Raw genomic sequence first — 13,131 nt, 5'->3', positions numbered from 1 at the left:
TCGACGCCCCTGGCAGCGAAAAGTGGTGGGGGGTAAGCATGGAGATGCGGGAGGGGAAATGCGTAACGCTGCACGCATTCGCAGTATCTGCCCGATATCCGTCTCCGGGCGCACGGTTGTGGTGGTGGTGGTTGAATCGAAACTCGGATCGCAAGCGGATAAGAGAAACGTCGTTCCCTACTTCCGCACACCTTCGGATCCTCGTCGGCAGCACGTGAACGTCTCTTCTCGCTGATGAAAAAGAACTACAGCGTCTTGTGGACGTAGTAAACGTCCGTTCTCTTAGGTCCAGCGCACCGTACCTTGGTAAGTGGCGGGGCGTTCCACAAGTCCAGCACTCTTCCTGACGTCGCCACCCACCTCCAACCCCTCTGAGAGCCTCGGGACTGACTCACTTAGCAGCCGCAAAACGGATCATAGTCTTGGCACTTCTCCTTCACACGCCTTCCAAGGACGTCATCTCACCGACGGGCCATTGTCTTCGCTGTTCCTCGTGTGCGCGAGCGTAAGCGCACCGGGACCATTTCAAGCGAGCGGTGTTTGTAGCGTGGCGTGACCATTGTCTGCGTGCGTAAGACCGTCCGTGTACAGCGCTGCTCCGTACCAGTAAGTGAGCTTTGTCGTCCGGTGGTGGTCAGTAGAGCTGAAGCGGCCGGAGCGCGAAGCGGTCACCAGGGAGGTCCAGCTCTACGAGAAAGGTGCGTCGATCAGTCGGAAACAGTGGTGACTTTGTATCTAGTCTTTACTTGTGTGAATACAGGGAACTGCCCCCCTTAATGTTGACGAGCGAAGCGGCTTGGTCATCGAAAGCAGTGGTCACTTTGTCACAAGCCAGTGCAATTGAGTGAACACAAAAGGACTGCGCCACCAAGCACTGTTGACGAACGAAGCGTCCGGGTCCCGCTGGGTCCCACGATCCAAGGCAAATCCTTCTGGCGAATCCCATTGATGAGAAGACTGTTGGATGCGTACGTCAACAACAGATGAAGTAGTCGTCATACTGTCTGCGTCCCTGCATCCGTGGTATGCACGAACGATTACCGACCGTCTCGCTGTGAAGCAAAGGAACTGGCCATTTGGTCGAGGAGAGAAGCGGTCTTCTTGCAAGCCCGGCTTTGAAAAGAACACAGACTGGTCCGTGCAGCCACGACACATGAAGTATTCACCGCATTGTCTCGATTTCTGTATCCTTTGTACGCCCAACTAACTCTCCTCCTGTGAAGTCGCTCACCCGATCGACGACCCAGGAACAATCACCTGACAAGTCCAGGTACCAGGAGTACTTCTGGGGCTCTCCGTACAACGACGACGCAGTTGGTGACGAAGCAGTTGGCGCACTTTCTCCGTGTTTCTGTCAGGTTCACTCAAGGACTTGTCCACTAGATGCTTCTAAAGAACCGAAAAGGGGAATCTAGGTAATCGTTTCTAGAAGACCAGTCGACTTCATCGGCGCACCCCAACCCGGACGAGGGGCGTTGCCGGGGTGACCCCAACTACCATCGCCATGGGTCAAGTCTGGAGCAACCTGTGGGACGTCCAGTTGCCGTTCAACTGCTACGAGACGGCTCACACCTGGACGCCCATGTGTCACCGGGCGTGGATCGACCTCTTCAAAGATGTGATGGCGTCGACGTTCCCGCTGCACCTGATCTTCTACTCGGTATGCCCTTTCTAGTCTCCATAGACGCTTCGCTTTTCCTGTATGCATAACAAACGTGCTAGCTCCATTGCAGGTTTGCATCTACAAACAGATCGAGAGAGGTACGGATAGTGTTTAGTCGCGAAGCCTTGTCCCTATCGGTCCAGACACATAGCCTTTCGACGGTAAATCTTGTCAGAGTGGTTCACTGGGCGGGTTGATGATTCGTGATACTTGAAATACGAGCACGCAACTACACAGGGACACAAGAAGACAGGGACCAATCTTGATTGAGACTTGAAACAACATGTTCCCCTTCCTTGTTGGCGGAAGAGTAGGGCCTATTGGACACCCCAGTCCTGTGGTAAACCAGTAGCTCATCGGCCTACTTTTGTCTGCTTGCGTAAGCCGCTGGCGGACTTTGTATCCAAACAGATGTATCTGGCTTGATTTCCTTCGGGAAGTCGCGTCGTGATTGGTCCACGGGTTTTGTCAAACGAGGCCAGGTATAATCTGTACATTGGGAGTTGCATGGCGCACTTATATTGCCCTCTCTTGTTGATGGAAGAGGAAAATCTAGGACAGCGTCTCCATGGCAACTGGCACGGACTCTGATCGAGTCTTGGAAGATCGCCCTTGTCCAGACCGCTCTGAGTACACTGATAATGTGATCAAAGGTATTCTGCGGCTCATGTCTCGTACTGTGGTTGATTAGGGTATGGCAATGCCACTGTTGGCTCGCCCCGGTCGAAGCGGACGTGGCGACTTCATTTGTCGTGTGTATGCGAAAGAGTCGTTATGGCCGACTTCAGCAGGCATTGCCGGAATGTACACTTTAACGATAAGTGCACAGAAAAGTGTTCCCACCTCGTGTGCCGTTCACGAGCTCTCTAATAGCAGAAATCTTGTCGTTATGCAGCGGACCAACTTATTCTAGCTTATCAGGTAAGAATAAGTGCCAATGACTTCTTAGAATGTATTTTCCTGCCTGATTGTCCCTTGGAGTTTCTGCAACCTGTTTTCAAGGATTTCTTTATGTGTTCTTCAAACTGTACTACGCTTTTGTTTCTTATTTTGAGTCATTGCTTATTTGTTTGTTGGCTTGGTTGCTTTCTTGTTTGTTTGTCTGTTTTGTGTGTGCGTGCGTGCGTGCGTGCGTGTGTGTGTGTGTGTGTGTGTGTGTGTGTGTGTGTGTGTGTGTGTGTGTGTGTGTGTGTGTGTGTGTGTGTGTGTGTGTGTGTGTGTGTGTGTGTGTGTGTGTGTGTGTGTGTGTGTGTGTGTTTCTTCGCTTGAGGGAAATACGTAAGTCAGCTTGTTGGCTTGCTTGTTTGAACCGAATAAGTTAGCTTTTAGCTTGTTTTTTATTTGCTTGCTTGTTTGTTAATTACTTAGTTGGTTAGGTCGTCTATTTGAATCGAACATATTGCTGCAACATATAGCGTTGTTATGGAATGTGCAGTGTTACTTGCACAACAAATTGCCACACTCCTGGGAAGATAATTAAACGACGTGAATTAAGTAACGTTTAATTATTTCATTTCAAAGCAGCCGTTGCAATTGTAAACTTTAAGCTGCGGAGCAGCGAAATTTTGTTTGTTTATCGGAAATCGTAATATCGCATGGTCTTAGCAACGGGCCAATGCATTATTTTTGTACATTTGGATTCTGATGAAGTCCCGAAAGTAACTCTGGTCTTACAAATTCGGCTTGGCACTCATGACTTCAATCGTGCATATTCAGCCTCCATTTCACAGTTGGAACATGTGCCCCAGAGCGAATAACCAGAAAGTTAATTAGTGAAGCTGTTAAATTAGCATCCTGGACGTCGGAATATATGTGCTAGCAACATCTACCTCTAAGTAGGTCACCTCAATTGACAGGATCGCGCTAATGTATATATACTTCACATTTTTAAAATTGCGCGAAATAAACAAAGTGAGCGACAAAGAGAGAAAGAAGGACACGGCTTGTAAGTGTACAATTTCTTTCCCAATTTTCTCTGTTCTTTTTTCCCCCTTTTGTTTCGCTGGTGCCATTTTCGGATTCTGTACCTAAAGGATGGGCTACATCGTTCATTGCTTCTTTCTGAGCTGTTTGCGCAATTCTTTTAAAATTTTTACTCTTTCAAGGTGCAATCGCGTTCATTGTTCTTTTGTGACTGCTCGTTTCTATGATCTCTGGTGCGTAACGTTTCGTGTTTGCTTACGCACTTCCCCGTGCGTCTCCGTCGGTGGAATACTGGCAACGCTCCCGTTTTTTTCTGTTCCGCATAATCTGCACCTAACGTACCCAGGTAAATGTTCTAAGAAATGCGTTGGCATCTCAATTAGGCTCTCAACGACCTCCCTACGGCTATTAGCAGTTCAGAAGGATTTTCTCTGCGGCACCCGTTTATCTATTTATTAAGGCGAAAGCCTTAGAGGCCTAATCAAACGCGAGCACTAGCCGTCGGCGGCGTTGGCGTCAACACGAGTGATGCAAAATAATCAGCACCATGGGCTGACGACAACATGACGTCACGATCGCCAAAATTTGCGGCGTGGTCTTATGCCGTCACCATGACGTCACATAACATGATGTCTCATGATGATGTAATCACATCACATAGTCGCTTGGTAAATGGTGGGCCTATACCGGAGTGCAAAAACTTTCGGGGGGGGGGGGTGATCAATACAATCGACTGAGAAGAAGAAGAAGGAGGAGGAGGAGGAGGAGGCCATTGTCATGCAGACGCCATAAAATCAATAACTTCATGGACAGAATTTAGACATTTAAAATTACCGTGGAAAATCCAGGGGTGTCAAACTAGACAATTGGAAGTAATATTAACTAGGTTACGATGCCGAGTGCCCCCGTTGAATCTATATGCACACAGGGCTGGTCTGGCGATATGTCCCTTGTGTCAATTTCGTTCAGAAATCAAATCAGTAGAGCACTATTTTTTATCGGGTCGACGCTATATATTGCAAAGAAAAAGACTTCTTGAAACTCCATGTGCTAAGCTGGGGATAATCTTAACAATAGACGCTATACTCACCCTCGGTGCTTCGGATTTGGGCGTCAGCCACAGGAATGTTTTTGATGCTGTTAGTGCTTTCCTTCATGAAACAAAACGAATGCGATTTTTAAATTCCTAATTGCAAACTAATTCCTATAGTAGCAATGAATCAATATTGAAAAAGAAATCAATAAAAAAGAAAAAGACGTTCAGTTACACATTAATTTCATTATTATAATTTCTAGTTATGATGAGTAGTCTGGTCTGAATGTACAAATAATTACTGCGCTCGTTCCTTTTATATGTTTGCTTGTCCTGTGTCTTTAAACATTAGTTATAACTAACCATGTTTAAAACTTCATATCTACAATTCTTGGCCAATCCCCCAGTGTGGGTATGAGTCATGTGTAGCGGCACATCATCATCTTCTTCTTCGAGTCGTCTTAGGCGAGTGCATAAGGGACCATGTGTCTTTTGCTTCAGCAGATTTCCGAGGCAGTTATTCTGCGAGTAGTGTCAGTCTTCGATAATCCGACATTGCGTCGTTCGGCTCCAACTTCGCACTTCCAACGTGTGTACTAACATGGTCCAAAGTTAAATTTAATTAAGATGATTTCCCATGCAAGACATGCCGACATGCCGAATGACGAGGATTAAGGATAAGAAAGCGCGAGCTAAAAGAAAAGAAAAGAAAAACACACATCAGCGCTGTCAGTCAGTCTAAAAAAAACGTTGACGTTCGTATCTAATTCTGCTAGGTGCCGCGATTGCCTTCAAAGTTATACCATAACCACCAGAACAAGAATTAGTTTGTCAGTGACAAATTAATAATTACGGGAGGCGCATGCGCAGAAGGATGTTCCGCAGTCAGAAACATAGGGCTATGGTGGGCGTGTGGACAAGAATTGAGGAAATCAAACAGCAACGATAAGATAATAAATTGTCTACGGTAAAATCCTATTGAATTACAGCCACGTCGCCGTAATTGTGCATTATTCCACAAATCTTCGATGACTTGACAAATATTGACAAGACACTGACCTCGTGGCGAGTTTGTATACATGCTGTGGCAACAGCGCGAAATACAGCAAAAAAAGAAGAGAGGCGAAAACCGCAGACTTCAGTGAAGTTTCTCGCCGAAACGCTGTCGAATATTTGTCTAATATTCGGAATGTCTGACGTCACTACAGCTGAACACGGGACAATAAATATAACAGCAGCGCGGTAACCTCGCGTAAGATGACTTGCATAATAATGCCATTAACGTCGCGTCGTCCACGTTCTGCGAACATATTATAATCAGTGTATGCTGCAAACGTATTCCTCGCTGCGGCTTTGCCACGTTCCTCCGTTGTGTTCGTAACCACACACGAATGCTTCATGGCTTTTGTTTTTTCTTTTCTTTTATTTGCTTTCACCGCAAATATTGCTACAGGCTTATCAGTAATCTGATCTCAATCGCTATATTTAATCTATAGCATCTAGGAAAGCCCCCCCCCCTCCCACTTTAGCCCTACAATCTCCTTTTCTATATTTCTCCAAAGCTTCTAATTTCCGCATATCTATCTCGTATCTCCACTCCTCCTAACTCCGCTTCAAGGCGAAAGAGTTCGGTTCACTGCCAACAACCCTGAACCTCTTTCGTCGCCCGACGGTCGCAGACCTGTTCCTCTATTTTTTTCTCCCCCGTCTCGACAGCGTATAGAGTTTAATCTATCCAGGCCATCGGCCTGAGGACTGATCAAATATTCCACGTTGTATAGTAACTCCCCTCTAATCACGCGCCCATATCTACATCTATTGCGCGTGTGTTTACAGACGAGCGCGCTGACTCGGGCCAAGGGCGAGCCCCTGGAGCAGCTGATACTGAGCTACGTGATCGGAAACAGCCTGCGTTCATCCCTCAGCATCGCCTACTGCTTCTTCTTCCTGTGCGCATTCGCATGCATCTCAAGGTGAGAGACACACACTTACGATGATGATGGCTTCTTATTACCGTCTTTCTCCTCCTGATAGACAATTTTACGTAAGACATTACGGACGCCGCCTCTACTTTAGGCTGTTAAAAGAATGCTTCCTTACCCCGAGGACCTCGGCGAGCCCCGGACTTCCTATCAGGAAATAGCCCAGCACTATCGCCTCGCGCGTCGAACAAAACCACCGCCGCATCGCAACTTTCGCAAAACCACAAGAGATCGCGTGGCGTCGCCTACAAACAACTCCGTCCCGTGCCCACAGGTATATACGCACATTTACCCCGATCGTTTCAGTCCGCACTGCTCGCAGTGTGGCTCCGTCGCCTCCCTTTCTCATACTATGGGACTGCAGCGAGGATCCACCCCCGCCTGATCACCTGACCACTCCTTCGCCCGAGGCGTACTCTGCAATACGGGCCTCGAAATACAGCTCCGGGCCATTCAACGAACTGAGGAGATGGCGTCCAGGCACGGCCTGACCTCTGTGAAAATAACTCTCTGAAATTCCTCTGTGAAAATAATCTTTTTCACTTCAATAAAGTTGGTTCTCTCTCTCTCTCTCTCTCTTACTTTTGTATACCACAACGTGAATTTATAAAGTCATGGAACGTCGAATGCACCAACCCAACCGTTTTCATGGGTTTACGTCCGCCGTAGCACTGTTCCTTTAGTTGTTAATTGTACAAAGCGGCAAGGTACAAAATGGAAAAACGGCCCAATATGACGGCCCCGAAACCCCTCCGCAAAATAGTCTATAACATGAACTGACTATTTTATATTCATAAAGCTGGTCTAACGCTTTATCCACGGTTTAACGCTAGCCATCTTCTCAGAGGCGAATGCAGAAATTTTTTACGGGGGGGGGGGGGGGGGGAGGGGGCGTTCAGCCACCCTTTTATGTATGCTTGTGCGAGCGTTTGCATTCGCGCATGAAAAACTGAAAATTTTCGGGGGGGGGGGGGGGGGTGAACTCTTCACCCTGAAATTGCACCCTTCCTTAGGTGATTAAGTGGGGCGGCGGCCCTCCTAATCACTTTGAAGGGTTGCAATTTCGGGTTGGAGGTTCAAGACCAACCCGAAGGAGGGGCGGAGTGTCTGCCCCATACCTGTCGTAAAGTCGTACCTGTCCCGCCATTAAGGAACAGGGTTACGGCCACGCAGGTTTTTAACGATAATGGCAGCCGATGGCCCCTCATGCTGAATTCCAAGAACTGTTAACTTCCCATCTTTACTCCCTGCAAGCCAAGGACCAAAGGCAGACCATTGTGACGTCATCGCTTCATTTTCATTTTTCTTTCATCCATTGTGAAGCATGTGGTCTTTCGGTCTCGACTAGGGGGGGGGGGGTCGCTGCGATGGACGCCCCCCCCCCCTTCTTATGGGGAACCCTGAGAGCGCCTATGGTAATCATGGTGCCTTGACGTAATCATAGCCACCATGTTGGAGTACCAGTGCTTTTTAGGAGCTCCGTCCATGACGTCACGTGCAAGCTTGCATGCATAGGAGTACACTATATAGTCGGAAGACCGGGTGGCCGTGCGGTCTTTTAAAAACCGCACGTGGTGTGGCAACCTGCCCGCGTAGCTCTTAAAAAAAGAAAATTAACGTAAATAAAAAGAGAAGCTATATTTATACTGCCTCTGCACGAATGCGTAAGTGCACTGTCGCGTTTCATCTCCGTAGAAGAACTACGCGTGCATTTATATTTAGTCTGTCCAGATCTCGGGAGATAACAGCTAGAGATGTATAGGGGAGATTCGGAATTTAGATACGGCGAACACCTCTTACAAGTGAACTGCTTTGCCCTCTTATTTGTACGCACGTAACTCGCGGGTACGTACGGCCCTGACCGAGTTGCAGTGTTGCCAGCTCACGAGCCAAACACGCGGCGAAACGACGACGAAAGCGTACGATCGTTTAAGGTGAAACGCGATACGATCGCGGCATAGTATGGCACGTCTTACGATTCAGCGGTCTCTCTAGTATAATAGACGTTCTCGACACTGGCACTGCGCAGTTTTTTTTTTTTTTTAAATCAGCGGAGCTGTTTATGAGCTTCGCAAAACCCACGGATCGTCCGCGCGAAACTGGGTGGGGGAGCGCCACAGAAAGCGGGTATGGGCCAAGCAGCTCGTAGCGTAGCATGACCATGAGTAGTATAGTACAGCAAGTGAGGGTCAGGAGGAGCGAAAAGAGGAGGGGAGAAGGTAAAGCATAGCATAGCGTTGTATAGTATAGTATAGTATAGTATAGTATAGTATAGTATAGTATAGTATAGTATAGTATAGTATAGTATAGTATAGTATAGTATAGTATAGTATAGTATAGTATAGCAAGGGATGGGAAAGGGACGTGAAGTTGAGGAGGAGTGATGTGAGGGTGAGGAGGAGGGAAGGAGGGGGGGAAGGCTCGGCAGTTTCCTCTTCTGTCTCCGCAACACTAGTGCGTAGCTCCACCAATTCTTTTCTTTGCTTTAAAGGGACACCGAAGAAAGACAAGGCATTAGTTCACCAATAAATTATACTCTGAAAACTCTACTGTCGTTAGTTTGACTGCCGTAGGTTTATTAATAGATGAGAAAATCAATGCTAAAGGTTTCACTCTTGAATTTCCCGCCGAAATTTCCGATGATGACGTCACGGATATCAACAGCGTCTTTTTTTTTGTATTTTGGCCGCATTGGCTCAACGAAATTTCCTGAAACTTGGTACGTTAATTCTCTGGCTCCCACAGAAGTCAATGTACTTCATTTTTTTTTTGCCGATTAGGAACTACGTAAGCCCTAGTAGACGCCATCAACATCTATGACGTCACAGCGACTGGGGCGGGAATCTCAACGTGGCTTCGCTACCCGCATTTTATTTTTGCGCCTTTTCTCGCTCACTGAGCGTCTTCTCGGAGCAAGCGTGCTGTTTTTTGGTATCGTGAAGGAGTAATTTACTAAAACGTAAAAAAAAATCATTTTTCTCTTTAGTGTCCCTTTAATGCGTAAGCATCCAGAAAACTTCGTTGGACCAATGTGTCTAAAATACGCGAGAAGACTTCGAAGTTCGGGACGTCACGTTCACATTCACATGTTGAATTTTCGGCGCGAAATTCGAGAATGAAACTGCGGCCATTCCCTCATCTGGAGATTATCCTATATGATGGCAAAATTCATGACAATATAGAGTTCTGAAGGAATAGTTTATCTGTCTAAACTGATTTAATGTTTCACTTTTGTGTTCCTTTATCGTCCCAAAACGACTCAGTCTATGAGAGACGCCGTAGTGGAGGGCTCCGTTTAATTTCGACCACCTGGGCTTCTTCAAAGTGCATTGAAAGCCCACGGTACCCGGTCCTCTAGCATTACGCCTCCGCCGGAATGCGACCGCCGTGGTCGGGATCGAGCCCGTGCCTTTCGGGTTAGGAGCAAAAGCGACGTAACATTTTTGCTTTTGTTTTCTGTCATTCGAGGTTCATTTTTCCCCATTTATAGCTCAGAATTTTTTTTACTAGAGTGCGATCCAAAAAGATCTCTGCTTACTTCCGATAAAGTGACTCACTTTAACTGAATGAACAAAAGAAACTGAATTTCTTTTTTTCGATGGGCTCGCCTCTTTGCTAGACGCTACGATGTGAATCCAAGAAGGTTAGGCCAAGGAAAGCATAAGGGTCATTAATTCTTGTGTTTAACTGGAGCGTAGTGATTACGGCGTAAATTGACAGGAATTAAAGTGGACGAAAAGGTCACCCTTTCCGTCGGTGGGATCCGAACCCACAACCTTCGAATTAGTAATTACACAACACCGTCTCTCCGCACGAGCGCGTGCTAGCACTCTGCAGCCTCGCTCTTCCGCATAAATTAAGCCTCTCTCCAGATATCGCGATAAGAGGGTATGCGGAAACAGATTGCGCAGCCCGATTTGGCTAATACCGTTACGAGTAGACCGCGCCGATCTTTTATTATATATACAGCCCTGACCGAGATACAATGTTGCGCAGTTCACCGGTTAAGCGCTTGGATGCGAGGTAAACGAGAAAACACAGAATATACGAGAGTAAACGTTGCGGATTTTACGTCCCAAAACCACGATACGATTACGTGGGACGCCGTAGCGGAGGGCTCCGGAAATCTCGACCACCTGGGGTTAACTTAACGTGCTCCTAAATCAAAACGCACGGGCCTCTATATTTCACACAGGAAACACGGGAAACCTATTAATTGTTTAAGTGGAACGCGATAGTGTGTCGTTGTGGTGTGGCAGGTTATGCGATTTAGTAGGCAGCCTCAGGTTATTATATATATTTATCCCTTTCAGTCACGAATTATGGTGCACTGTCTGCAAATGCATCAAATTTCCATGGCATGATTTCAAGGCACTCAGTATTACATTCCAAGAAATAAAACAAAAGAATCTGTTATTTTGTGTGAGTTACAGTAATTAATGCTGATTAGCGTGTAATTAAATTTCTAATTATTCTGCAATCAGTCAGCTTTAATCCTTGCATAAAAGGAATCAACTAATAGGCCCAGAATGCCCGCACAGTTTGTTTTTTGGTTGTATGCTTTTCGAGCGAAGAAAAAAATACTCTTGACGTTGGCCCTGGAACGTCGGACGTCGAACGATCGTCGAACATGGTAGTGTCTCTAGCAAAGTGATCATCTGCAGCAATATACAGTATAATGAAGCTAGATAAGCGCTAGTTGTCCACTCAGGAAGCCTGCACGAATGTGCACACTAAGTTTCAGGTGACAAAGTCTGGTCCACCAGACGAAACGTTAGTAAAAATATACAGTGCCGAATCAACGAAAGTCGTAGTTTCTTTCTTCATTCCCTATATATATATATATATATATATTATATATATATATATATATATATATATATATATATATATATATATATATATATATATATATATATATATATATATATCGTACGCGTGTGTGTGTGTGTGTGTGTGTGTGTGTGTGTGTGTGTGTGTGTGTGTGTGTGTGTGTGTGTGTGTGTGTGTGTGTGTGTGTGTGTGTGTGTGTGTGTGTGTGTAGAGACAGAGAGTTAGAAAACGTACACGCTCAACCAGAATAAATATAAGAAAATTAAGAACATAGACATGTCCAAAAACAAAAGAATTCGTTTGCTAACGTTACGGCCGGTGGGCCAGCCTGACATGCATGTCAGGTGCATCACGAATTACATGACTGATGAAGGTCAGGCCACCGGCCGCAATGTTAGTAAACGAATTGTTTTGTTTTTTCAGGCATGTGCACGCTCATTTTCGTATATAGATATGCATAAGTACAGCTTCCATGGATCCGGTGATTAATAAGTAATAAGAAGCGCAGGCGCACGTACAAAAACAACAAAAGACATTCATTCGGTGTTTCGGCCGGAGACCGGTCTTCTTCAATTGCGTAGTTAACAGGCACGTTTGTTCGATTTATCACCGTTCGCTCAGAGCGAGATGCGAGGGTATAGAGCTCTTTTTAATAGTAAGGAATCGGCCACTGCGCTAAACAGTGGAGCAGTGAAAGCGCGAACGATTGCACTGTACTCTGGGTAAGCTAAATCTGTTCAGAAAAAGTCAGGGGCCCTTGCGCTATCGGGAAAATGAGAACAACCGAAGCTTTTGTCTGCGTGTGTGGCGTACTACATTTCTTTCTTTCTTTCTTTCTTTTTCTTTCTTTCTTTCTTTCTTTCTTTCTTTCTTTCTTTCTTTCTTTCTTTCTTTCTTTCTTTCTTTCTCTCTCTCGCTCTCTTTCTTCCTTTCTTTCATTCATTCATTCATTCATTCATTCCTTCATTCCTTCCTTCATTCCTTCCTTCCTTCCTTCCTTCCTTCATTCCTTCCTTCCTTCCTTCCTTCCTTCCTTCATTCCTTCCTTCCTTCTTTCTTTCTTTCTTTCTTCTTTCTTTCTTTCTTTCTCTTTATCGCCTTGCGCAATGCTCCCTCCTAACTGCTTCCTTCCTCCATGGGACCTTCACCCACGCGCTCAGCAGCGCAGCACTTCAGTTGCTACAGGCAACAACGACTGTCATGCGTCCAGGCAACAACGAAATATGGCAACGTGAGACAAGGAGTGACCTCGATAAAAAGATCACATTGTCATATCAAAAACGGCTGATTGCTGTCCGGCTCATGATCGAGAGAGCATCGGTTGGAAAACGGCGTGTAGAAATGTACGCATCTAACTGGCGCACCTTCGAAGGTTTCATTTGTGCGCACCCGCATTCCTGGCACTCGCCGGAGCCGGGATTTTCGCGAACTGTGCCGCCGCCATCGAAATCTCGAATTTGTAAGAGCTGCGCTTGAAAGGTGCCCGATTCAGGGAACTACGTACTCTGTAGTACTAGTACTATCAAGGCGCATGCAGTAACCTGTCTCTATTTTGAGAATGAAATCTTGGATATCTTGCAGTTCCCAAATGAAGCTTTATTGAACCGTCAAACGTAAGAACTAGGGGCGATTATACACTAAATACTTATAAATGATTCTCTACGCTGCAAGGCAACAAGATGCATGTTAAGTTTAGA

General features: G+C 46.1%; 1 protein-coding gene across 2 annotated transcripts in view; it reads left to right on the top strand.

Moving 5' to 3' along the window:
• The first annotated feature begins 323 nt into the window (after positions 1 to 323).
• The window catches only part of LOC119375485 (transmembrane protein 135), a 72,287-nt gene continuing 59,479 nt past the window's right edge, over positions 324 to 13,131 (top strand). For both annotated transcript variants that reach the window (XM_049410917.1, XM_037645666.2), the window contains exons 1-2: positions 324 to 1,660; positions 6,456 to 6,592. In XM_049410917.1, coding sequence (XP_049266874.1) covers positions 1,505 to 1,660; positions 6,456 to 6,592 — 293 coding nt within the window. In that variant the 5' untranslated portion in view covers positions 324 to 1,504. The remainder of the gene's footprint in view (positions 1,661 to 6,455; positions 6,593 to 13,131) is intronic.

This window comes from Rhipicephalus sanguineus, chromosome 11 (assembly GCF_013339695.2).
Source record: "Rhipicephalus sanguineus isolate Rsan-2018 chromosome 11, BIME_Rsan_1.4, whole genome shotgun sequence".
NCBI lineage: Eukaryota > Metazoa > Arthropoda > Arachnida > Ixodida > Ixodidae > Rhipicephalus > Rhipicephalus sanguineus.
This window is presented reverse-complemented; position numbering and strand designations above follow the sequence as displayed.